We start from the raw sequence: 27,319 nt of genomic DNA, 5'->3' as shown, positions 1-27,319 counted from the left end.
TAATATTTTATGATGAAATTTCAAATTTAAATGAATATACTTTTTATTGATGCTTAAATATTAAATATTGGACATTAACTTAAAAAACAATGAAAGAAAGATAAATGATAAGGAACATAATAGATGGTTAAAATTTAAGTACATATATTTGTTGTGAAATAAAATTGTTGTAATTGAAGTAGGTATTTATTTTTTAAGAGATTTTGGAATCTGTATTTAAATATATGTAAAATCTTTAGCTTTTGAAAAAAAAACAAAACAAAAATCTGCTTATTATTATTAAATTTTCTTCTACAATTTTTTCTTATTTTCATAAAAGAGATATAGAGTTATATTTTAAAATTGTAAAATATATTTAGGTAAGGAAAGTAAGACATTAGATAAATTTTCATTTACTTACACATATTTTAAAATCCTATTATAAATTTTCGTCAAATTTTTTGTTTTTGAAAAAAAAAAAAAATTCTACCTCATTAGTTGCCAAATCACTCCAACAATGTCAATTTCATTGTTTGTAAATAAATTAATGTTTGTAAGATGAATTTCAAGGTTAGATAATTTTTATTTGCATTTGGAAAAAAATTATGAATAAAATTGAAAAAATATTTGAGATTATCAGATTAAGTGAGAAATTATGAGATGATGTATTTGACTCCATAAACCAAAATGTTGGTTGAAGCAAGAATACACTAAGGGGTCGTTTGTTTAGTGGGAATCCATGATTCCGTGAGACGGGCATCTGGATTCCCACATTTGTTTTGCAATAATGTAGGATACCCGAGTATTTCTAGATGTCCGGGTATCTTAGGATGCCCATACGGGAGGCATCTTACGAGTTTTGGATGCCCTTTTAAAACACGGGTTTTCAAGATTACCGTGTTGAGGGCATCCACTTTTTACATTTTTATCCTCCATTTTTTTCTCCATATATTTTCTCTCATCAATATTTTTTAAATTTTCCTAAAAAATTTCTTTATTTTTGTTTTTAAATTTATAATTAAAATAAATTAATATACTCATCGTTTAATAAATAACTTTATGCTATTAAGTATATTTCTACATTAGATTTACATGTAAAATAAACTACAATTAAATTATATAATATATCCATTTATTTTTAATATTGTGAAGGAATTACATTATTAATAATATTTATTATCATAATTATATAATTGTAAAGCAACATTTTTTATAGCCAACATACCCGTGATATTTTTCCTCTTAAAAAAAATATAATATGATGATATGATAAATAAATTTTACCCAAGATAACATAATTATATAATTGTCCTTTTGGAAAACTATTAAAGTTGAAAATGAAACTTATATTAAATTAATAATGAATTAATTTGTTCTAAAATAACATATAAAAAATAAAAATATTAAATTAATTCAAATAAATCTATTATATTAGATGAATTTATAAATTATATAAATATTTGTGAGGGCATTTTTGGAACATCCTATAAATAGAATAAATCCTGCAAAATAAACGTGACTATCCAAATATTCCATGATATCTTTAAAAATATTCCTACAAAACAAACGTGGTTATCTGAAGATGCCAGACATCTAATATTTCGGACATCTAAAATTCACGGCACCTCTAAATGACGGTCATTTACATTCCCGAAAAACAAACGGCACCTAAGGGGCTGTGTGTTTCGTGGGAATCCAAGATTCCCGTTGGACGGGTATTTGGATTCCCACGTTTGTTTTGTGGGGAATGTATGATACTCGAGCATCTCAAGATATTCGGGCATCCTAGGATGCTCATACGGGAGGCATCTAACGAGTTTTGGATGCCCTTTGAAACGTGGATATCCAAGATTCTCATGTTGAGGGCATCCACTCTTTACATTTTTGCCCTTCATTTTTTTTCCATATATTTTCTTTCATCAATTTTATTTATTTTTCTCCAAAAAAAATTTATTTATATTTTTAAATTTATAATTTAAATAAATTAATGGTCTCATTGTCTAATAAGCAATTTTATGAAGTAAGTATATTTGTATATTACATTTACATACAAAGTAAACTGCAATTAAATTATATAATATTTCGATTTATTTTTAATATTTTGAATGAATTATATTATTAATAATATTTATTATCATAAATATATAATTTTAAAGTAACAATTTTTTGACGACCAATATACTTGTGATATTTTTCCTCTAAAAAAAATATAATATGATGATAAGATAATGCCAATTATATGATTGTCTTTTTGGAAAAATATAAAAGTTTAAAATGAAATATATATTGAATTAATAGGAATTAATCTGTTCTACAAAACAACATATAAAAAACAAAATATTAAATTAATTCAAATAAATCTATTATATTAAATGAATTTATAAATTATATGAATATTGATGAAGGCATTTTTGGAACATTCTATAAATTTAACACATTCCCAATTACAAATCTTGCAAAACAAAGATGGCTATCCAAATATTTCCGGACATCCTTAATAAATTTTTCTACAAAACAAACAGGACTATCTGAAGATATGCCGGACATCTAAAACTCCGGGCATCTGAAATTTCACGAAAAATTCATGATTTTTTTTTATTGTTTGATTTTTTTGTTGTCATTTCTACCATCGTCCTTCTTGAGAACACAATGCCAATGAAATGTGCACGATGAAATAGAGACTTAATATGACAAATAATAAATAATAATATCTAATATATAAATTATTTTGTATAAACTGTTACCTATCACTTTTACTGTTCTCATCGCAAATGATTCAATCTCACAAAATTAGACCAAATTATACCTCACCATTTGAAGAGGAAATGATTCTTCAATTTCTTCGATTACCATAGACAAAGAAAGATTAATTCAATTTCTTCATTTGCATTTGTATATTTGCCATAAACAGTTGTCACGTTTCTATCGCTACTGGTTTGTGACGTGGAGCGGCAAACTTTCTTCCCGAGAGTAGAAAATAAAGTCGCCACCAATCTTTATATATAGGGTGTGATGGACCACCCAAATGCATGAATAAGTCGATCTGGATTCGGGGGTATCTTGTATGGAGAAGGTATTAGCACCCCACAATACACGTTCAATGAACAATAATTTATTTTTTATATTATTTTTAAGAAAAATTACCTTCAAAGAAAAAGAATTTTATTTTTATTTTTAAATGTCTCATGCTTTAGTGATCCTTATTCTTAAAATAGATAAGTAACAATAATTATGAGTGACTCAAAGCCATTAAGAAAATTTTAGTTATTTGAATTTAATTTGGCCTCCAAAAATAAATTCATCACCTCAAGAATATTAGGAATCGACCACTAAAATCCCCCAATTTCCGTCATTGGAATTTTTAGAAAACCAAATTTAAAAAAAAATTTGTTTTTTTTTAATTTTTAGAAATATAATGAATGCTTTTAAAATTGTCAACTCCTTAGGAGGAAATGCCTTTATAAAGATGCTATTCTTTTTAATGTTTTTTTGTTTAGCAAAATTTCTTTATAGAACAAGATTAGAAAAACGAAATATATTTTTATTTGTTTTAAAGAAAAGATTTTTACTTATTTCAAAGTGAATTTGAAAACTCTGTAATCAAACAAAAGAAAACTTTGTACTAACCAAACTATATAACAAACAAGAAAAATCTACATAAACAAGATTATGGCCTAGGACTAATGAAACCAAAATAAAGAATTTTAAGTCTAAATACTCGTGCTTAAAACTATTGAATTTTAAAACCATTTTTAGTATTGATAGTATCATAACAAATCAATTTCAAAACTCTAAATCTAAAATCCATTAAACAAAACTCCAAGATTCACAATCAATTTAAGAATATAGGTCAACTCCCGAATTTTACTATACAAAAAAGCTAAATTTTCGTTTAGATCAATACGGAACGGTCTAAATAATCACATATTTTTTAGACAAAATTTTTATAATCCTAGTACTCTCACCTTTACTCAACAGTGTTTACCCGTCGAAGTAGTGATATTGTTGTGACCCAGAATGTGTTGGAGCGGGGTTGATATTCGAGAATCACAGTTGCAAGAAACGTGAATGGTGGTTACACAATGTGAGGTGGTGAGTTTGTTTTTGAGATAAATGATTAATTAAAAGATTAAATTTTACCAAATTTTGTCAAATCAAAATTAAAAAGTTTTTCCAAAAAGATTTTATTTTTTTCACCAAATTTGCCAAATCAAATTAAAATGCATTTTTTTTTTCAAAAAAATAAATATTTTATTTTATTTTTATTAAAAAGATTTTATTTGGAGAAAACATCGAAATTCACATCTAATAAAAAAAATATTTTTGATTTTATTATTCTTTATTTTATTTTATTAAGAAAATATTTGATTTTAAAAGAAAATAAGGAAATCGATATTTAAACCAAATACTTTATTTATTTATTTATTTTCTTTTTTAAAAAACACACAAAAAGGAAAATATTTGTCATACAATAAAAACAAAAATTCTATAAGCAAATAGCTTTAATTTTTGTTCCCTGCAAGTAATACGAGCGTAAATATAATTTTATATTTTACCTCTTCATCGAATAAAATTAATTTATGCATTCGCAAATCTTAGTTTTGGCATGCTGCAATGTTTCCTTTACAAAGAACAAAAAACTTTTTGATTTCCACATTTTTTTGGAAAGGTATGAATTCTTTGATAAAAGAAGAGATATTCGTGTTGGAAAAATTAAATAAACCCTAATTCATGATTATTCTAAAACAAGAGCCATAAAATTCTAGAACAATCAAGGCCAAGGATCTAAGCATGGAAGAAAACCAAAATCTATAAAGAGATTAGAATTACCTGAAACCATTAGATAGATTGACCATGATCTGCAAGAAGTTGTGGTTTATGGTCTTCCTCAACTATGCAACCCAGACCAAATATGGGCAATACTTTCTGTTTGATGGGTAACAGGAGGCTCAAGAAGCATAGTATATTGGGGACCATAACCATATATCTATAGGTTAATCCTAGGTTTCCATAATCCCATAGAATTAATGGGCTGGTTTCTACTCAACAAGCCACACCACTAAATGGGAAGTCATGGGCCCATAATTAAGATCACTTGTATGCCCACTAAATAGCCCAAATATAATTGCTCTTTGATTTGTTACCCACATATGAATTAATTATTAAATCAATTCCAACAATTCGTAGATATTTTTTAAGAAACAAAATAATACATAATTTGATGTAGTATCATAGTACTTAGTTTTCTTTCATTTCAAAAATTGTTTATAAAGGAATAGAAATATTGTACGCCTTTTGATCAATCATACCCATATGGGAAGGGACGCTTTGTTCTCTAAACAGACACCTCATTGGAAAAAAGTATCACGTCGTAGAATTACGAACGACAAAATGGGGAGGTAAAATTCTCCTCTAGAGTCCTATTTAGATACAGTATAAATAGATATTAAGGAAAGAGTGCAAGGAAATAAATTGAAATTAAGTTACAATTTACAATCCCTTAATATTTATAATAAAATATTTCTATTAGAATATATATATGTATTAGTAAGAAACACGTGCGATGCACGTGAAACTTGTAATTTTATGTTAAAGTATAAAGAAATATTAGAAAATATGAAATTAGTAAAAATTATAATTTGATTAGTTTTTAAAATTGGAAGATATATATTACATTTTTATCTACATTATCTTTTCATAAATTAATTTATATAAATAAATTATTCATACAATTTAATTTAATAGATGATATACCATGTGGATGTTAAACTATACATTATATTTCTTTTACATACAATGTTATGTCTAATTTCATATATATTTTTTAGTTACGTTATATATACGAGAACTTTACACTTTTTTTAAAAGTAAACTACACTCCATCTATTATAATACAATTTAAAGTCAATTATAAATAAATAAATTATTAAATAAATCACTGAAATAATATAATATAATACCATTAAGGACATAACAAAAATATATTTTTCGCTAAGGCTTTTACCTCCTACATCCTATACTTACCTTATTTGATTATATATTGACTATGATTGGATGAAAAAGATAAAATAATAATATACAAATCACAACTTCAAATTTACAAAATCATTAATATTATTAATTTGTAGAGAAAAGAATAAACGAACAACTAAAGAATAAAAAGAAAAATAATAGGAACAAGTTGATGGTTTTTTAATTTCTAACACTGGCCAAGAATTAACCCACCCTTCATATCCCCGCGTCCCAATCTCATCCACCATCGCATACAACTGCTCCGGTGTGGCAACCTAATCAATTGAGATTTAAACCCATGCAATTTTCACTTATTTCTTGAATTTATCATATGAAGGAGGGTTCGTCCTTGTTAAGGTCTATCGATGATTTTGCAAAATCTTATATGGTAATGACGGGAGTGGAGAAATTGTGGTGCATATAGTATTCACTACAAAGATCATCGCATAATGGACATTCATCAAAATTGAGAGAACACTTTGAGAAGCTTGTAGTAGAATATAGATTGGCAATATTGTGACGACTCTTATTGAATTTGCGAATGAGATACTTTGAGAAGGTTGTAGTTAGGATTCTTATGAAATAGAGTTTCAAATGGAGTTTGCATACTTAAAGAGTAAGATGGCATTCTATTTATTAGAAAAATAGCCTTTAGAAACCTATCTACCCAATACTTAAGAGGCATATTAGCTTGGAAAAGTAAGCCAAACCCGTTTCTACTATATGAATATGCTTCCTTTCAGATACACCATTTTGTTGTGGAGTGTAAGGGCAAGACATTTGATGATGAGTCGCACCTTGCTCCATGGGTTGTTTGAGTTTCAATGAAGTAAACTCTCCTCTACTATCTGTTTGAAACACTTTAATTTTTCTTTCAAATTGTGTTTCAACCATAGTTTGAAATTTAGAGAAACATTCATATAACTCAGAATTTATTTTTAATGGAAATAACCATGTGAATCTATAATGATCATCTATAAAACTTGCATAATACTTACATAGATCGCAATGTACTTTATCAAAAGGAAATAAACTCAATTCATTACTAAAAGTAAAAGGTAATTTCCTTATCCTAATGTGACGAATTATGCTGGGGAGAGCCTCTGTTGGTTGACAAAGAGTTGGGTTCCCCCTACGTGATAAATTATTATGAGGTTCGACTAAATCATTAGGTTGAGAAATGCCCCAAACAATATTCTTTAAGACATTGAAAATTTCTGTGATTTGCCCCTGAATCTTATCAATGTCTTGTCTCATCTTCTTTAGCTCACCATCATGTACCTTCATGACCTGTTCTTGAATCTCGTCTCTTATTTTCTTTAGCTCAGCATTCAATTCTTTCATAATCTGTTGTTGGATTTCGTCTCTAATATTCTTTAGCTCATCATTAAATTCTTCCATGTCATGCTGATTTATGTACCTTGTATATAAAGAATAGTAAATATGTGGTTCTTGAGCTATTTTTTTTAAGAGTTCGTATTAATTATGATGTAATGGAGAATGCACAGATTTTGATTTTTTTTAAGATAGAAATTGATATGCATAAGACGATGTTATGCAAATGTTGAATATAAATTAGGGGGAAAATTTTGAAATGATTATGAACATGTGAAATGATGCATGCATAAGATGATATAGAGTTTTTTAGTGATGCATGAGAACGATGGACATGTAAAATGATAAATGAAATTCTTTTAATTTATGATATGGACACATGTGGCATGATGAATGAGAAAGACATAGAGTTTTTTTTTTTTCTTAATTTAATTTTCCTTACGGTAAGGGGAAAAAAACTTATCTAAAAATGCTACAAAGTGCCCTAATGATATTTCATGCAATTATTAGGGCATGTAGCTGCAATGCTAGATTCTAACTCATCCTAAGAGAGGGACAAATGAATATGACATTTAGTTTTAGAGTTAAGGTTTAACTCCTAAGTTTTGGATTGAAAATGGATGAATTTGAAAGTCTTTGGTAGGCCTACATAGGGACGTTTAAAATCCCTTTGAAAGGCATGCAACACTTCTAAATTTACTTAGAAGTAAGCTAAATATGTGACTCAAAAAGTAAAATAAATGTGATGTATGCATGTTGGTAACAAATAAAAAATGAACAAATTTGAGTAAATAAAAGGTAAATGATTTTTTTTTAAGAAGTGGTTAATTTTAAAACCTTATGATTAAAACTCCAAATTAATCAACCATAATTTTTCATTTAAAAAACAATATGCCATGAACAACATAATAACTCACATAAAACGCAATATGAAGATGGTGTGAAGTTATGTACTAATGCATCCTAGAGGATAACGGCCCCCAAATCTTCTATATGCTTTGGCATTATGGTCCACTTGAGTGGAGAATTTCATGTGCCTACACGGAAATCGAAATTTCACGAAGGTCACACTACTCAGTCTCCGATCTAATCTAAAAGGTAAAATCGGGTAGGAGGCTTGTGGATTTGTATGGAATGCATAATGATGCAAAATAAAAACCAATAATTAAAAGACAATATATGCAATAAAAAAAACAATATACCAAAATATTTTATAACAGATAATAAATGACAAAATAATGGCTTGACTCTCAAAAGTCCCTAGTGGAGTCGTCAAGCTGTAGCAACGTCATCACGATCCAAAGCAGCTGACGTCATCCCCTGAAGGGTCTCTTTCGAGATAAGGATTTGGAGTCACCACCAATTATATACGAGGTGTGATTGGTCACCTATTTTTTTTATAAAAAAAAAAAACTTGGTCTACGAAAACAGAATTTTAGTTCGGGAGTCGATTGAGCGTAGGGAAGGTGTTAGCACCCTACGACACCAGTTCAAAAACGGTACCATACTTTGTCGAAAATTATCCTATTATATTTGGTCCAAAAAGAAAATTAGTTTTGTGTTTGATTTTAAATGTCCCAACCTTATTGGTTCATATTTTATGATAAAATATGAATCAACAAGAATGAGCGGCGGCACAAAGACCATTAGAAAAATTTTATCAGCTTGAGAATATTGGAAGGTTCCAATTCCCGTCATTGGAGTTTTTGAAATAATTATTTAGTAAAAAAATAATAAATAAAAATATTTTTTACTTTAAGACATATTGGGACTAGAACTTAAGGCATCTATGTTTGCCACTCAAGCTTCTCGCCACCATGCCAACACCATAAGATGCAAATTTTGATTTCTTTTAAAAAACAAAACTTTAAATGTATTTTTTAAAACTAAAAAAACTCTAAACGACATCTTTTATTTAAAGTAATCATTTAGTAAAAACAATGATAAAAAATAATAAATAAATAATAAATAAAATTATTTGGTGGAACTCATGAAGGATTAAACTAGTGTTACTAATGTCATTACCTTAACCCCTTACCACTGTGCCACATCAAGGATGTAAATTAAAATTCATTTTCAAAATATGAATACTTTATTTTTAAACTTTGTTTTAAAAAAAAATAAAAAATAAACCATAAACGAATTTTTTTTTTTAAATAACTCTTTAATTTATGGATTTGAAACTAGTTTAAAAAAAAAAGAAAATATCCTATTAAAACCTAAAGTTATTTAAAAAAATCTTATTCAAAATTTCCAAAAATCAAATAACAAATCTTTAAAAAACAAATTTTACATCATAATCTTTTATTTTTTCAAAAATATTTTTAAAACAAATTTTAAAAGGTTTTGTTTTATTTTGAAAAGTTTTGTTTATTTAAAACAAATCTTTTTATTTAAAAAAATAACTTTGTTTAAAATAAAGAGAAGTATCCTACGTATGAGAGTGGTGAGAGGTAGAAAATGAAGGGAAAGTGACATTTTTTAAGAAAGATGAATAAAACTGAGTTTTGTAAAGGGCTAGTATTTGTCTTATGTTTGTGTGCTCTCTGTTTTCTCCTCATCTTTGTGTGCAGAGCCTCCTCTTAAATACCATGGAAGACAACCATAATGTGGAGTCGGTAAAATAAAATAGAGAAAAAATAGGGGAAGTGAGAATAAATAAAAATGACACGTTATTAGAGTTTGACGAGGAAAAAAATCAAAACCGTTAAAATCAACAATTTTGTTTGAAATAAATCTTTACTATTTTTAATTCTTAATTTTATCAATAAAACAAAATTCTTTAAACAAATATAATTTTAAATTTAATTAAACTTTATATTAAAACTAATAATAAAGTAAACTTACGATATTTTAAATCAAAAGAATTAAAATAAAACTTAATAAGTAATAATAAAATAATAATAATAATAATAATAATAATAATAAACATTTTTTAACACATAATCTACTTTTAAATATTTAATTTAATTAAAACTTTACACTAAAACTTTATGTTATTTTTAACTAAAGCAATTATATTAAAATTTATGTTATGATTATTCAAAAAAAATTAAAAATTAAACTTAATAAAATTAAAAATGAGCCGGACCAAATACGATGTCTACAATATATATATATATATAATAGGTACTATTTTTCCTTCACTAGGATTTTTTTTCCCATTGGATATTTTCCTAGTAAGGTTTTAACGATACATATTTTATATATACAATAGGCATCTAAGGGGGAGTATTATAAACATTATGGACTGATAGATGTCCTTAGGTGTCAAAAATAAAGATGTAACTCTAAACCCATGTGTCAATTTCTCCTATTTGCTTAGTGTCGCCAAGTGTCAAGTTGACCCATATGCATGTGCTCAATTCTCAATATCCCATGTGTCTATTTTCAATCTATTATTAGTGTTCAATTGTAACACCCATGGTTGTATAAATTGCCTATAAATAGTGACAATTCATGGTTCATTTGGGAGTGGATTTTGGTGGAAAATCTATGTTGGATTTTGGTGGCAATTTTGTTTTATATATTTCAAATTTCAAATTTATATTTTGTCAAATCTTGTATTTTCTCGTTGTTCGTGACTCGTGGTGCCTCATTATGTTCCATAATTTTACAAGAAATTTATAATTTATCAACTCAATTATGCCATGTCATTATTCCAGCAGTCAAGTAACGATCAAAAAAATTTCGAACATAACCATTTTCTAAGGGCTGGGCCCAACTGTCATTATGTGTATTTTATATATATATAAAAATTAAAGATGAGTGCTGAAGAATCGATATCTAAACCTTAATAAAAAAATCTTGTAATCTTAAAAGGACAAAAAAAAATGATGCTAAAACTAGTAGTTTTGATGGAGTAGGTTTCATTAATTCAGAATCACTCACTTCCCACTTGCATCTTCAAAACTTCAATAAAAATCAAATCAAACTTTAAAAATCACTTAAAAATTTTACTCTTGAGCTAAGTACGTAATTGACGCCTCTATAGCGATGAAAGGCAAATCGAGGATTTTGTGATTGTTGAATGCATAGGATGAATTTATAGTAAGAATGTTGACTGCGTCCATGGTAACTACTATAAATTCTAGTAGAAAGTCATGGTCGGTACAGTATGTTTGGGAATTGAAATCTTTTCGAGAAGGAAAAAAAATAGAGAGAGAAGAGATTGATTCAAGTAAGCTCAAAGGACCGCACCTGATGGCAACGCTTTTTGTGGATTTTCCTTTGGGTCTTCTTTCTCTTCCACTTCCTCTTTAATTTTGTTGGTTTTAATTCCTTCTTTTGAAACGAAACTTTCTTAAAATGAAATATATTGGATGAAGATTATTAGATTTAAAATGTAAATGGTTTACGGTGAGTGCAGTTAATCAAAAAGCAAAAATAATAAATAATAAAAAAAATCGATGAAATGCACCTTGCATTTTACAGCTTTTATTTTTCTTTCTATATAAATTATAAAAAATGAATGTTAAATTATAAAATTGTCATCAAGATAATAAAGACAATGTTTAAAATGAAAGGGCAAAATAGGGAGATAAAGCTTCTCCCTATTGCCGTATTGCCGTTTTATATACAGTAGAGATATTGTAATTTTATTTATTTTATTAAAATATAAACTTTTAACAAAAATAATAAATTTTATTTTAAAAATTAATTGTTAGTTCAACTTTTGAACCATGTTTATTCTTATTATTAGTATATTCACTTGAATGATTGTTCAATTACGTTGGTAATTGATTGTTTTTAATTTTGAACCAACATGTTCAACAATATAATATAAAGAAGGATCATATCAAGGTAGAAAATTTATATATAGGTTATGCCCCTTTCTTTGTTAACTCACTTTCTCTGTAGTTTTTTTTTTTTAATTAATTGTTATTGTCTGAATCAAATAATTACATATCAAACTTTTAAAAAAATTAAAAAAATTAAAATATAATATAAATTATAAATTTATGGTGCTTTATATTATATTTGTATTTGAATTATATTATTTTTGTAAAATTTCAAACTTTCTACTACTTTGAAAATACATATTCGTTTTATGCTTTTTATGTGAATGCATTTTTTATTTAGTGAAAAAAATGATAAATTTCACTTGCATTGTACGTGTTACTCACTAGTATACTACAAGTTTGCAAGAAGAAAAGTTAGAAATTTAAGGAAAGAAAAATGTAGAAAACCAACCGTGTCTGTGCAACACAATCGATCATGGTCAAACATAGTGAAACAAGGTTGACTGGGAAGTGCTTAAGTGTCCTGGCTAGCTAAGAACGGCCTGCACAAGAGAGGCAAACACTTCTGCGCTCAAGTAGTTTAAGTTCAACTTAGATATGGGACCGATCTAGTGTAAACTTGAGGAGAAAGTTTGAGCATAATGGTTTAGTGGCATGATGGTGTTGATTGGAGAGAAATTCAAGGGTAGTGGCTTAGTGGTCGGTTTTATTAGTTCACTATAAATACGTGTAACTAGTTCTCATTTTATGAATCAAATCTTTCCTTCATAAACATTTATCTTGCTTCCTTTCTATTCTTCATCTGCATTTTTGTTACATGGTATTAGAGCAGGTTCTTTTTCTTGTGCTTGAGTTAGTGCTTGTTGTTTGAGTTTGGTGCTCGATGTTTGAGTTTAGTACTCGGTGAAGTTGAACGGTGGAAGCAATATTTGTGTAGACAAGCTTACCAGTGACAACTATAGCTATTAGGGGCTATGTATGGAAGCTTTTCTATAGGGTCAAGATCTGTGGGATCTTGTTTCTGATGATGATGCGGAATTTCCAGAAGATACTCAGGAGAATGCTGAGGCGCGAGGGAAGTGGAAGATCAAGTGTGGCAAAGCGTTATTTGCTTTGTGAACTTCTATTAGTAAGAAGCATATCGAGCATGTCCGTGATGAGAAGTCTCCAAAACAAGTGTGGGATAAACTTGAAAGGTTTTTCACTCAAAAGAATACGATGAGGTTGCAGTATTTGGAGAACGAACTTGCTGGAACAACTCAAGGTAATTTGTCGATTTCAGAGTACTTTCTGAAAATTAAATCTTTGTGTTCTGAAATTTCAGAACTAGATGAGGAGGAGCCCATTAGTGATGCGCGTTTGCGTTGTTATCTCATCTGTCGACTGCGAAAGAAATTTATGCCATTTGGTTATTCGATACAAGGTTGGGTAAATCAACCTATCATTGAGTTGGAAACTTGCTTTCAAATCAAGAAGCCGTGGTGAAGTAAATGCTTGGCAACAATAAGCAAACTGTACAGGTGGAAGATGTTCTTTATGCAAAAGACAAAGGAAAAGGCAATTCTTATTCCAGGCGTTCTTCAGATAATAGCAAGCATTCCAAGACTGAAGGGCAATCCAAAGGTAATATAAAAAGATGTTTTAGGTGCGGCAAGTCGGGACACATCAAACGTGATTGTCGGGCGAAGGTGGTGTGTCATTGTTGTGGGAGGCCAAGTCATATTAGACCAAATTGTCGGGTGAATCTCAAAGAAGCAGAAGCAAATGTTGTACGGGAGAGTAACAAACCTAAACAACCTACTTGGGATTAATGTTTGTCGATTGAAGTTGTCGACTGAAGTTGTCGACCAACCTATTAATATGCATGCCAATGCTTCTATAGATTATAATGAGGATTGGATTATTGACTCTGTTTGTTCTCATCATGCTACTGGAAATGTTTCTCTTCTCTCTGAGGTATGTACACATCATGGAAGAAGAGTCATTGCGACGGCCGATAATTTCTTACATCCTGTTGTTGAAGAAGGGCATGTTAATGTTGATAATGGTGCTCCAAATGTTGGTGGTGTTTCTCTTGAAGATGTTTATCGTGTTCCAGACTTGAAGAAGAATTGGTTTCAGTCTCTCAGATTACCGACTGTGGGAGGTATTTTCTTTTTGGTCCAGATAATGTGAAAATTGTTTATGATATTAAGTAATTTTTAGTTGATATTTTGTTAACTGAAAAGAGGAAAGATTCCCTCTATGTTTTATCTGCAAGTGATGCATATATTGAAAAGACAGGTCAGAATGATAGTGCAGCGCTTTGGCATGCTCGGTTGGATCATGTTGGTTATCACCAGTTACAGCGAATTTTGATAAAGAAGCTTTTGGGCGGTATTCCTTTACTTAAAGAAATTCACCTTGATGTGTTTTGTCATGGTTGTCAATTTGGAAAATCACATCGCTCCCTTTCCCAAATTCAGACAATACAGCTACTGTTGCATTGCAGTTAGTTCTTCAGACTTGATGGGGCCAACTAGAACACAAAGTTATTCTGGTTGTTGTTATGAAGTGGTTATCGTGGACGATTTTTCTCGGTTCACTTGAGTGTATTTCTTGGAGGCTAAAATTGAGACTTTCTCCAAATTTATTCAGTTAAAGGAGGAGCAGATGGAGAAGGAATTTATGCTGCCAATAAAGTGTTTTCGCACTGATAATGGGGGAGAATATATGTTCGATGAATTTCAAAAGTATTACAAGGAGCATGGCATTCAACGCCAAATGACGTGTCCTGACACTCCACAGTAGAATGGAGTTGCTGAACATAAATTGACACATCTCACATCTATGTGCTTATCTTGGCTGCATGCAAAGAACCTTCCAAGAGAGCTTTAGGTAGCAGCTATTCAGACAGCTTGTCATGTCATAAATCGTCTACATCCATGGTCAAGGTCGGATCAATCTCTATTTGAGGTATTATATCATTGCAAACCCAATGTGAGTTATCTTCGAGTTTTTGGGTCAATTTGTTATGTTCACGTTTATATGTGTCGGCTCAGGAAGGCTTTCTATTGCCTTAAGCAAGCTTCGCGTGCTTGGTATGACAAGATTGCTCAATATCTTGAGTTTTGTGGGTTCAGGTCTTCAAATGCAGATTCAAGTCTGTTTGTTAAGAAGATAACCTCGGTATGTACAATGCTTCTACTCTATGTTGATGATATGATCATAACTGGTGATGATGATGTTGAAATTAACAGTCTTCGAGATGCTTTATCTATTCGTTTTGAAATGAAGAGTTTGGGCGAAGCTAGGTGTTTTCTTGGTTTGGAGGTTGAAAGGCCAGGTGGATATTTCGTCTCACAGAAAAGATATGCAACAAGTTTATTGAATCGTTTTGGTATGAAAGAGTCAAAGTCAATGACTACTCCTATGGAGCCATCCTTGAAGTTGATTAAGGAAGGAGGAAAACTATTGACAGATGCAACAACTTTTCGACGACTTGTTGGTAGTTTAATTTATTTGATTATCACAAGGCCTGACATCTCTTACTCTGTAGATGTCGTTGCTCAGTTTGTGGAGAAACCATGTGAAGCTCATTTAATTGCAGCAAAGAGGATTCTTCGATATGTGAATAGCACTTTGAGTTTTGGCTTGTTATATAAACAAGCTACACCATTTCTGTTGAGTGGTTTTTGTTGATGTAGATTGGGTCGGTGATGTTAATGACATAGGTTCCAAGTTTAATACAGGTTCAGGGGCTATATAATGGTCCAGTAAAAAACAAACATTTGTTGCTCTTTCAAGCTGTGAAGCAGAATATGTAGCTGCTATTATGGCTACTCAAGAGTGCATTTGGCTGAAAACACTTATGAGAGAAATATTCTCTATTGTGGACTATCCAGTGTCTATTTTTTGCTACAACAAAAGTGCAATCAAGCTTGCAGGGAATCCAGTGTTTCATGCTCGTACAAAGCGTATTGAAACACATTTTCACTTTGTTCAAGAGAAAGTTCTAACACAAGATATTCAACTACAGAAGATACATTCGAAGGAGCAAGTTGCAGACATATTTACTAAGGTACTTGGCAAACCCAAGTTCGAAGAACTCAGAAGTTCACTTGGTGTTGTTGACCGTACATTTGCACTAAGGGGAAGTGTTAAAAATTAGTACAAATTTATTTAATTATCATGTTAGTTCTTGATAGATTTTAGGAGTTAGTGAGTATTGGGTAGTTACTTACATACTTATTAGAAGTAGTGGTGAGTGGTTGTAAAATTGAGGAGAAAGTTTGGGAATAATGGTTTAGTTGTATGATGGTATTGATTGGAGAGAAATTCAAGGGTAGTGGCTTAGTGGTCCGTTTTATTAGCTCACTATAAATACGTGTAACTAATTTTCATTTTATGAATCAAATCCTTTCTTCGTAAACATTTATCTTGCTTTCTTTCTATTGTTCATCTTCGGTTTTCGTTACATCTAGAATGTGATACTTGATGTGAAAGTGATACCCTCAATTTATAGGCCGGGGATCTGACAAACTATCTGGCAAGTTATTAATGTCACCTCAAAGGTTAGGTTGTTAGGCTCCTAAGGTTAGAGCTTGGTCTGCCCATCGCCGCAGGATGATATTCCCATGACGTCTGCAGCTAAGTACAAAGGTTGACCCCGCCTTAGGACATCTTCAAGTTAGGTTTGGTCTTCCGATTTTCCTCCTCCGTTCTCCACATGTAAGGCTATTTTTCTGCCCCGACATAAAGAATTTGTAACAAAAGAAAAAGATTGAGAAAAAAGTAATGCATAATAAGTTGACATGAATAAAAGTTAGGGAATTATTTTTTTGACACATGAATTATTTTAAATTCAATATTATAGATTAAGTAACTATGTAATATTATAATTATTTTTCTATAGAGAGTGGATGCATCATTTCATTCTAACCGAAAAATGTATATAGGTCAAATTTTGTATGGAATTAATGGTGAACATTCATGGACAACTAATGATGTGGATATTATATTATACAATAAAATATTTTCTTCATCCACAAAAAAATGTACATTTCTCAAGTTTTTTACCATAAGTGAATCATTGAGTAATTATTAAAGGTAAGAATAATTGTATTAGATAATTTTGTTTTTTTTCCTAGATTTTTTCCGTAATATCCATTTAAAATGATGTGAAATTTTTAGTTTTTTATTTTAAAATCGGGTAATTGTTTTTTATTATTCTTTTTTACAATTTTTTTCTTATTTTCATAAAAAAGTATTCTGTTATATTTTAAATTTATAAAATATATTTCACATATAATATTTTCAGTCAACAAAGCAAGACATCAAATAAATTTTTATTTGGTCTTTTGAAATCCTTAATTTTAAAGTTCTATCGATTTTTTAGTTTTTGAAAAATATTGTCTCTTATCTTTTAAAATGTTTTTGTTTATGAGTCTGTTTTTTATTTTCATAACATTATTTTTTATTATACTTCAAAATTATTAATAATATTTTATATGAAATTGAAGGAAAAATAAATGAAAAAGATAAATAGTCAAATTTTGGAAAATAGATTAAAGTATTTAAATATTGATGACTTACCTTTTCATATCATCTCGAGTTTTTGTTGATTTTTCTTCATGAAATTCGTAGGAATTTTTTGTTTTTGTTGATTTTTTGTTTTTATTGATGACTTACCTTGTTGATTTTTGTTGGGGAAGATGGATTCTTGTATTTTTGTTCGTTTTGGTTCAACCCTTTTGAATAAAGGAAAAGATCAAAGATGTAAAAAATTTACTTCATGAATTTTGGATATGAAAGTAACGAGATTTTATAATGTAGACAAATGTGATTTGAATCATATACTTAAGCATTCAAATACGATAGTATGTCCAAGTCCTTATGACCGATTACAAATCTGTAAGTGAGTAGGTATATGACAATTAATACAATAAACCTCCAATCGCATAATATAGAGTGTCTTAAACATGGATGTGATTTTAACATGAATATAATCAAACCTATATGCAGGTGCGAACTCACAACTTCTTAATTAAATATTTTAACCAGTTGAGTTAAGTTCAAATCGACATAGATTATATAATTATAATTATAAATTATAGTTTATAATTTATTGATTATAGATTATTAATCATAGATAACTAATGACTAATCAAATCTTAAAAATTAGGTTGATTGGATTATTGAAATTATCAGTTTTTTTTAAGAATTGAAATTATTAATTGAAGATTAGGTTAAAACGGTAAAAAAAGAAAAAAAAAATTGATTCTTCAGCATTGTACCTTTAATATCGTAATTATAAGATTTGATAGGATATCCTTTTCAAATCACCACATCCCTCCCATGTGGAGCGAAGAGTCGAAGACAAGGATGAGTTTCTCACCTTTTTGGCATGAAAAAAATCAATGTCGGCGAATTCACTCTTCTTTTTTCTTCTTCAACGTATTTTAATTTTATAATTATGTAATTTTTTTTCTTGAATTCAACATATAAGAGTAGAAATTCGAACTTACGACCTTAATTTGAACTTAAGACCTTTTGATCCGAAATAAGTATCTTAAAACATCTATGATTACAGATTATAGATATGAAATATGAATATAACGTAATTAAACTCCAATGATAATCTCGTAATTCTTATGATTATTTTTTCATCCAACATTTCAATTACGGACCTACGGTTATGATATGAAACGCCTTTTACACCGTTCGCAACCAAACCCCACACGAAAGCAACGTCACTTTGGGGTATAATGGTCATTATGCACTAAGACACGTGTTGATATCTCATTGGACGCACCTGCTCCAACTCCGCTGTCGCGCATCATGATATTATGGAAAAAGTAAAGCCCACCGTTTACCAAGAGCGAGCAAAAGAGGAGAGAGAGAGAGAGAGAATATCTCAAACATTTCGCGAATTTCTCTCCTACGCGGCTCAGATTCTTCATCCTCATCCTCCGTTCCTCCCTCCCTAGATCTTCTGATTCGGTTTCCCTACTCAAGCTCTAGCCATGGTGAGTCGATTTCTTCTTCTGATTTTCTATTTCTTTTTTGTAGTTCTTCTGTTTTCGTTTTCTTGATTTTGTAATCTGTTTCTTCTTTTTGCTGGATGTTGATCTGCGATGCCTTGTATATGTGATTTTCCGAACCTGCGTTGTGTGGATCTGAATTAGGTCCTTGTTTTGATCTAGATCGTTTGATTTTTTTTGTGCTTCTGTCTACTCTTTGTCCGATTTGTTCTGGATCAGATTTGATCGGTTTAATTTTCATTTAGAGAATAATTACTTTGCTTGGAGATATGATCGTGACTAATTACCGTTGTTTATTAGTTATTTAAGTTGATTGTAACTATTTTACTACGGCTGGCAGCTGGCTTTTTGTATTCTGGTTTTGTTGGAAGTTTGTTTTATTGTTGTTGGCCCTGCGGATTTGAGGTTCTTGGTGATTGAGATGAGATGGTGGTATTGCTATTGTGAAGTAGATTTAGTGCATGTATGATTGTTGAATATGATCAGGTGAAGGAACATTGTTTGGCGGCGGCTGGATCAAATAATCCCCCAACTGCCGCGGAGAAATTGAGAGAAGAATCGGGAATGAAATTGATTTTTGATATTTTATCATGATGCCCACTTTTAATTTTCAATATTTCATCAATTTTGGGAAGTTATAACTTTACTCTTTAGAAGAAAAATGTAATGCGTTAGGCAACTGATCTATGCCAACGAATCCAAAAGTCAGTAAATGAACTTATCTCAATGATTGGGAGATTCATAAAGAATAAGAATAGACTCTAAGAAACCATGTGGAGACCATACTGATAACCAAGCATTTCTATAAATATCTAACTCAAAGGATCATTTTACTAAAAATGATAAAGGGCAGTGTTACCTATTTTAGGCATTTGATTTAGCATACTTGTCACAGCTTTGACTTCATTCCCCTTGTGTTCTTACAAATATTTTCAGGCTAACGCGGCATCGGGTATGGCTGTACATGATGACTGTAAGCTTAAGTTCTTGGAGCTGAAGACTAAGAGAACTTACAGATACATAGTATATAAGATTGAAGAGAAGCAAAAGCAGGTCATTGTGGAGAAACTTGGCGAGCCTGGTCAAAGCTATGAAGATTTCACAGCCTGTCTTCCTGCAGATGAATGCCGATATGCAGTTTATGATTTTGACTTTCTGACTAAAGAGAATGTCCAGAAGAGCAGAATTTTCTTCATCGCCTGGTAATGTTATGCTAAAATAGTTATATGTATATATACATACACATGCCATGCTCACCGACCACCTGTTTTAGCTTGTATCTCTAATTATCATTACTCAACTTTCTTGTTGCAAAGGTCTCCCGACATTTCAAAGGTAAGAAGCAAGATGATCTATGCAAGCTCAAAGGACAAGTTTAGGAGAGAATTGGATGGCATTCAAATTGAGCTCCAAGCTACTGATCCAACTGAAATGGGTCTTGATGTTTTTAACAGCCGTGCTAAATAAAAAGCCTCCCAGTTATGAACTTCTTGTGGTGTCTGTTTTTCATTGTGAAATGGTGTTATTAATTGCTGGGTTTATGAATGGTGCTTTGATTACATATTGGGTTGTTTTAAGTTTTGTCTTATAGAATTATGTCCATCTGGAACAAGCTTCTGTCATTTTTCCCCCCTCCTTATATTGTATGATTTATGGCGTGGAATTAATGCAATGTCTCCCTATGTAATGCTTCATGATTTTGGTCAGCTTATACATCTTTCAGCACTTTTGAGATGATGTTTGACCCTTTTTTTTAAGATCCAAGGATTCAAATGAGTTGAATTTTTGTAGCAGAGCTTGGGCTTTCAAACCAGATTGATTCAGTTTTCATTTGGTAGCTTGTCTCTTCATTGATCATCCGTTTTTATCAATTACTTGCAGAATTTAGATCTCAATGAGATCTTGCATTATTAAACTAGAAGAATCCAGGATTGTTCATCCGCTAATCTGTTGAGTGGCCAAGTACAGGGTTCTCATGATCTTCAAATGAATGTCCATAGGATTGTTTGATAACTGTTTTTAGTTTTTGGTCGATAGGGTTGTTTGACTAATAAATAGTATTATAACCTAACTTTATTCTAACAATCATTTTTTTTTTGAGATAATACACCATGTAACTCAATTATTTGATGAAAAAATTGCAAAAGCTAATCTTAAACCATAATCACACTTGTAATTTTCAATTAAACTCGTTCATATATGTTCATGCATTAAAGTTGAGTCTATATATATGGATAAAGTCTAGTGCCTTATCCTAGTAAGGCTAATGATACGATCTAGTTTGTAAAAGTTATAAATGTTATGATCTTAGATTGTTCTAGTTTGTAAAAGTTATAAATGTTATGATCTTAGATTGTTCAAGTGGAGGTATATGAGTGAAAATATTATATAAAGTTATAAATGTTATGATCTTAGATTGTTCAAATGTTATGATCTTAGATTGTTCAAGTGGAGACATGTGAGTGAAAATATTATATAAAGTTATAAATGTTATGATCTTAGATTGTTCAAGTGGAGGCATGTGAGTGAAAATATTATATACAATTAGTTTGTATAAGACTGAACAATGAAATATTTATCTCCTTTCACAAATCATATACGACCTGATCTTAATCTTGAGTAGTTTATAAATTCTTGCATGCCATTTGATTTATATGGATGATAATGACTTGTGTAATTGATTCAATAAATTTTGGGACTGACCAAATAGAGAGCTGAAAACATAATTTTACAAGATAAATTCACCATTTCACTCGTTTGAGAAGGACTTAATTTTTTTGTTGAATCATAAACAGATTATTCATTAGAGAATTAGTAGTATTTAGGATATAATATGTAATTACGGAGGTAAAACTCAAACTTTTGACGCAACTGTCATTCCGAGCAAATAGTGATTATATCTATGAACATAACTCATTTTTTAGTGCATAAGAGTGCACCACTGAATTTACAGTGGATTAACATTGGATTAATAAATTGGATTAACATTGGATTAATAAATGAAAATTAATTAAGTTAATTAGTTTTGTATCCATGAATCTTATAATATGTAGGTCCATAATCTTATAATTAGAATGACGTAACAATGAACCTGAAAACTTGATTGGATTGAATCTGAAAATATAGTAAATGTCGAAGAAGCTATCGTTTTTAAAAAGGATGTTAGATACAAATTGGGTAGACAATGAAGTTGACAAGGAAGGAAGTAGACTTTTAGGACAAAATTAGGACGTTAATTGTCATGTCGTTATAGATACTCCCAGGTAAACTTGCCGTTCAAAGTATTAATGATTGTTTGCTCAAACAATGTTTTTGAAACGTTTATGAAAAAGCCAATGGTAGTATTTAAACTCGTGAAAGGATATGGGTACTTTTTAAACAAGTGACAAAGTTTAGCATTTTTTTTTTTAAATTTTGATGTAGCCTATTTGAAATTACCAAAAAGAAAAAAAAAGGCAAAATTTAATAATATATCTAGTCTAGTCTAAATTACCACCAATTTAGTATTAATTTACAAAAATATTAATTCCTCAAAAAAAAATTACAAAAATAAAACATAATATTTAGCTTATTTTATGAAATATGAGTACAATTGCTGGCGAGACAATTTTGTGAAAGGCATTTAATAAAAATGGCGTCGCCCAGATTTGAACTGGAGACCTTCAGTGTGTTAGACTGACGTGATAACCAACTACACCACGACACCAATTTGATAAATTAATTACCAATTTATTTATTTTGTATTTAAACAATCGGCATTTTATCTGCGATTTTGGAAGTTGGCTTCTTCTTCCCCATTGCTCACAGTTTCACGTCCCTTCGTCGAAACCCTAGACTTCTCTCTCTCTGTGTGTGATCCACGACTCCTCCGCCCAAAAATGGCAGAGCCTCTTGACATGAGCTTAGATGACATCATCAAGAACAACAGGAAATCCGGATCCGGAAACTCCAGCTTCAGGGGTCGCGGCGGAGCTCCCGGACCGGGCCCCTCTCGCCGATTCCGCAGCCGTGGTCTTAATAGAGCAGCGCCGTATTCTACTCCCAAGGTGAAGATCTGGGTTTTGCTGAATCTTACCATCCGATGCTCTACCTCTACTACTACTACTACTACTACCAGTTTCTCATTCTTTTCAAAAGGACTTCGTTTAGGTTTAGGTTTAGGTTCTTTTTTAATGATTTGAAAAACATGGGGGTTTAGGCGCCCGAGGCGGCTTGGTCACACCACATGTTTGTAGATCATGGGGCGGCGTATCCTTCGCAGCCACCGCGGGCCTCTGCTATCCAAACTGGGACCAAGCTTTATGTATCTAATTTGGACTATGGTGTCTCCAACGAGGATATCAAGGTATTTCAATTTCATTTTACTTTTTGGATTTGGGATTTGGAACGTGAGAGAGTTGCGGTTGACTGTTTTGAAACCTGATTTATTTTTGTTTTACAGCGTTTGCTTGTAATTTTTGTTCACTGCTAGTAGACATAAGATAATTTAGTATACTTTATCATAGAAATGATTATATTAGCTCAATGAGTTAAATCCGGGGAATAGGAGAAAAAGAAACTTCCAAATTCATTAGAATATATAAGAGGTTGAATGCTTACATGAATGTTTATAAACAGAGATCTTACAACTTTCATTTCTTTTCTAATTAGTGGAAAAAGAGATGCTGACTGTCTTGGTGTAGCATATTGGCATCCAGCCCGAATCTTTTTCTGGGTTTATGAAAATTTTTTTTCTTTTCTTTCTACGGGAAGTTATGATATCTGTAGCTTAGTGCCGGAAGGATATTTTGCTTGTAGCATAGCCAAAACAAAGTTTCTTTTTCCATATGACTTGGTTCTATACTATTTATATTGCTCATTTTAGCCTTATCTCTGTATTTTGAATTCTAAGTCTTAAACAACATGCAGATCTTCTGATGTTAAATTGGGGCTTCATCTTTTTGTGTGTATGACTAAGATTTAGATAAATATATATACAGGAACTGTTTTCTGAAGTTGGCGATCTGAAACGGTATTCTATTAATTATGATAAAAGTGGGAGATCAAAGGTATGTAATGTTTCAAATTTGTCATACACAAGGGCTCTTTTATTTATTAATCATATCTTGACGTTGACGCTGTTTTAATTTTTATTCTTATTAGGGAACAGCGGAAGTAGTTTTTTCGAAACAATCAGATGCTATAGCTGCTATAAAGAGATACAACAATGTTCAGCTAGATGGGAAACCCATGAAGTTGGAGATTGTGGGAACAAACATCGTGACACCTGTTGTACCTGCTGCTTCAAATGCCATTGCCAGCTTTGGGAATTCAACTGGATTTCCAAGAGGGTACACATTTTGCCAATTTATTTGTTCTTATTTCTAATTTTTTCGATTTGGGTTTACAGTCTTGCCCTCTCTCTCTCTCTCTCTCAAGAGTGAAGTTTGAAGTCAAATGTGGTGTTCTCAAGTCTTCAACTTCTTGAACTCCATTCAACTCATACAAGAGGATGAGACAAATGAAATGATAGGAGAGGGAAAATTTTTAAGGTTATTTGTGTGATTATGATGACATTTTAATATTTAGATGTCACTTTGACTTGGGGTATGTTTTGATTAGCAGATCATTGTTGGGTGTTTTTCTAATTTTTTCCCCTTTTTAACTTAGGCTATCACTTTATACATTAATTACTTTATTGCTAACCCGGCTTATGCTTTGATCATATCACTCTTTAAGTTTTGATATTTAAGTCTTTTCCATATGACTATGAATTATTTGCAAAAAGAAAGATGTTCATGAAACCTGCCTCGTGAACATTCTGTGAATTGCGAAGGTATTTTAATTGGGTGATGTTTCATTGAAGCCTTTCTTTCCCTTGGTGCCCTATGACTTCTGCATGCCTCCTGTTATGGTAATTGTGATGTGTACATAAGCGTGCACTAGGCAGTGTAGATTTCAATTTCATGGATTACCCTCCCTATCCTTCCCGTGTTTTAGATGGTGCTAAAGTATGAAGCTGGTAATTATATTTTATTTACTTTTAATTGCTGATGCTCACATTTTTAACTTTTCATCTGATTTTGATTGTTATTATTTCCTCTCTTGATCAACATGTATATTCATAAATTTTCATTTGGTTTTAACAGAGGACGTGCACTGGGCGTGGGCCGAAGCCGAGGAGGTGGACGAGGTCGTGGTCCTGGGAGAGGTGGTCGTGGACGTGGAAGAGGTCGTGGTGAAAAGTTATCGGCTGAAGATCTAGATGCTGATTTGGAGAAGTACCATGAAGAAGCAATGCAGATCAATTAATGCATTTGGGATCATTTTCTGGGGCCTGATATCCCTACCCTCGTTAAGTGCTTGATGATAAATGTGATAAGGACACCCTTTTCTATTTTGCGAGTCATATCATGAAGCCGTGACCTTGAGAGAACCGTTAAGGGACCTTCATATGATGTGGAGTTTGGGCTTGAATTGTTGTTTGTTGCTGTAGACTATAAAGAGGTGTTTATTAATGCTTGAATATGTAATCTCCTGTTAGTCGTCTATTTTAATTTGCTCCAATCCTATTTATTTTCCATGAAAGTTGAACCGGAACTGGGAAAGTCGTCCACACTCCTCGTCCACATGGAAGGATTTGGCGCATGACTTGGAAGTATTGATTCTAACATAATCAACCACATCGCCTGGTGTCTGAGGCCAAACTTTTCTGGTACACAGTTTCTAAATCGTAATTTTTCCTTGTTAGAATGATAAATGTTTCTGATGAAGTATTCTGTATATGATACTTTTTGGGTTCTGACTCTGCATAATTTCTACCTTATTGCTTTGCAGTGATTGGTTTTATGAATTAAAAGTAATGAGTTAGATCTTCTACTTATTGGCATGGAGGGAGGGGTGTGGAGATGATTACCAAGTAAGTGTTCAGGACTTGGCAATGAATTTTGAGTCCCCTGAACCATAGGATTTGAAATGCCATGCAGTTAGAAATTTACCTTTCTTTCAGCATTGTGTATGGCTTTTACTTTTCTGTGGTTGCAGTATAACCATTGTAGGGCTGCAGCCTGGTTTTTGCATATTTTGTTTGAGAACGCTCCATACCGTTGCATTAAAAACGAGAAAGCAAGGCATACACCATTCAATATTTTTGGCGTTCTATAATTTTGGATTTGTTTTATGTTCTCCATATTAATTTTAGTTTCTAAATCTTAAGGAAGCCAAAAGACTAGAGGAAAAATGCTACTGTCATTGGACTCCAAGAGGAGAAATTCGGTTGCAGTTGGTCGTCGGATGCTGATATCTAATATATATTTTTACATGATTGGCCCTTTTCACTTCTGTTTAAAGTTTTCTGAGATTCAAATTTGGTTTGTTCACATTTGATGAATTGAAAGCTTGTCTGCAATTGATTCACTAAGTCAAACATAGGGGTAAAAATGTTTACCCCTAACCTTTTGCAATAGATTTTGACAGAAAGCAGAGTAAGGTGAAAATAACAGTAGCAAAAACATGCTTTGAGTTTGAATTCGATTGATGGTGGTGCAGTTGGGTAATTGCAGCTGTGAAGGGATTCTATTAAAGTTTTTGAAATGCTTACAAGTGCTTTTTGTATCTCTTACAGATTGTTTTAGTGGCTGTTAAGTCTGGTTTTTATAATTCATGCCTAGTGAGTTTCTTAGAGGAGATTTTAGTATTTGTTCTACAAGTGTTCAAAGTTCACTAATATTTTGATTAGTTGGGCATTTTGATAGTAATTAATTTTCGAATTTAAGTGTTGTGGTTGGTTGTAAAGCTGTAAATTACAATCCTAGCAATTTCTTAATATTGTTATGTGTTGCATTCTTGCATTACTTTTTTGTAGTTATCAATTTGATGAAGATGAACTTATAAATGTGATCAATGCAAATGTTTAATATGATGCAAAATTTTGTTTTGTTTCTAATGCTGTTTTGAGTGACCTCTCTTAGAGGGTCGTAATGCTGAAGAATGTCTCAAAGTTTGTTTTTTTAGTACACCATGTGGGGTGGAGAGATTTGAATTTATGATCTTCTCGTTGGAGATAGATGCTTCAAAGTTAACTAGAGATTGATGCTTCAAACTTATTTTTATATAGTTGGGTCTTGTATTACTTTTTTTTTTTTTTCTTTTTTCATTCATTCATATGGCAAGTCAATGTCATTGAAATTCAGATTGTTACAACTTAAACTAATTTTGTTATCTCTGTAAAATTTAAAAATCAAACTGGTT

At 31.1% G+C, this 27,319-nt stretch overlaps 2 protein-coding genes and 1 non-coding gene across 4 annotated transcripts; 2 read left to right on the top strand and 1 right to left on the bottom strand.

Annotated features, from left to right (window-relative positions):
- The first annotated feature begins 18,911 nt into the window (after window positions 1-18,911).
- Window positions 18,912-20,784, top strand: LOC111023124 (actin-depolymerizing factor 2). The gene is made up of 3 exons (XM_022300479.2): window positions 18,912-19,075; window positions 20,027-20,292; window positions 20,407-20,784. Exons 1-3 carry the CDS (start codon window positions 19,073-19,075, stop codon window positions 20,555-20,557), a joined length of 420 nt encoding a protein of 139 aa, XP_022156171.1. The 5' UTR covers window positions 18,912-19,072; the 3' UTR covers window positions 20,558-20,784.
- Window positions 20,785-22,722: 1,938 nt separating this feature from the next.
- On the bottom strand, window positions 22,723-22,796 carry TRNAV-AAC (transfer RNA valine (anticodon AAC)). Its single transcript has one exon. It is a non-coding gene; the product is annotated as a tRNA-Val (tRNA).
- A 96-nt stretch (window positions 22,797-22,892) lies between these two features.
- Window positions 22,893-26,683, top strand: LOC111023121 (THO complex subunit 4A). Of its 2 annotated transcripts, XR_015789870.1 has the most exons (7): window positions 22,893-23,136; window positions 23,289-23,435; window positions 24,070-24,138; window positions 24,233-24,420; window positions 25,219-25,576; window positions 25,659-25,784; window positions 25,907-26,683. XR_015789870.1 is itself a non-coding variant. In XM_088121955.1 (5 exons), the coding sequence occupies exons 1-5, from the start codon at window positions 22,969-22,971 to the stop codon at window positions 25,379-25,381; spliced, it is 735 nt and encodes a 244-aa protein (XP_087978081.1). In that variant the 5' UTR covers window positions 22,893-22,968; the 3' UTR covers window positions 25,382-25,620. The 2 variants fall into 2 exon arrangements, 1 of the variants encoding a protein (XP_087978081.1); XM_088121955.1 differs by lacking the exons at window positions 25,659-25,784; window positions 25,907-26,683 and having other exon boundaries at window positions 25,219-25,620.
- The last annotated feature ends 636 nt before the right edge of the window (window positions 26,684-27,319 follow it).

Source organism: Momordica charantia (genome assembly GCF_013281855.1).
Source record: "Momordica charantia cultivar OHB3-1 chromosome 3 unlocalized genomic scaffold, Mcharantia_2.0 BLBB01000003.1, whole genome shotgun sequence".
NCBI classification, from domain to species: Eukaryota; Viridiplantae; Streptophyta; class Magnoliopsida; order Cucurbitales; family Cucurbitaceae; genus Momordica; species Momordica charantia.
The sequence above is the reverse complement of the archived record's forward strand: the minus strand, read 5'-3'. Positions and strand labels throughout refer to the sequence as shown.

What these genes read in the sequence shown, in the direction of transcription:
- LOC111023121 (XM_088121955.1), top strand. Translation starts at nt 22,969, where the DNA reads ATGGCAGAGCCTCTTGACATGAGCTTAGATGACATCATCAAGAACAAC. An exon ending in CGCCGTATTCTACTCCCAAG is followed by an intron (nt 23,137 to 23,288) that starts GTGAAGATCTGG and finishes ATGGGGGTTTAG; the next exon opens with GCGCCCGAGGCGGCTTGGTC. An exon ending in TCAACTGGATTTCCAAGAGG is followed by an intron (nt 24,421 to 25,218) that starts GTACACATTTTG and finishes TGGTTTTAACAG; the next exon opens with AGGACGTGCACTGGGCGTGG.
- LOC111023124 (XM_022300479.2), top strand. An exon ending in AGAATTTTCTTCATCGCCTG is followed by an intron (nt 20,293 to 20,406) that starts GTAATGTTATGC and finishes CTTGTTGCAAAG; the next exon opens with GTCTCCCGACATTTCAAAGG.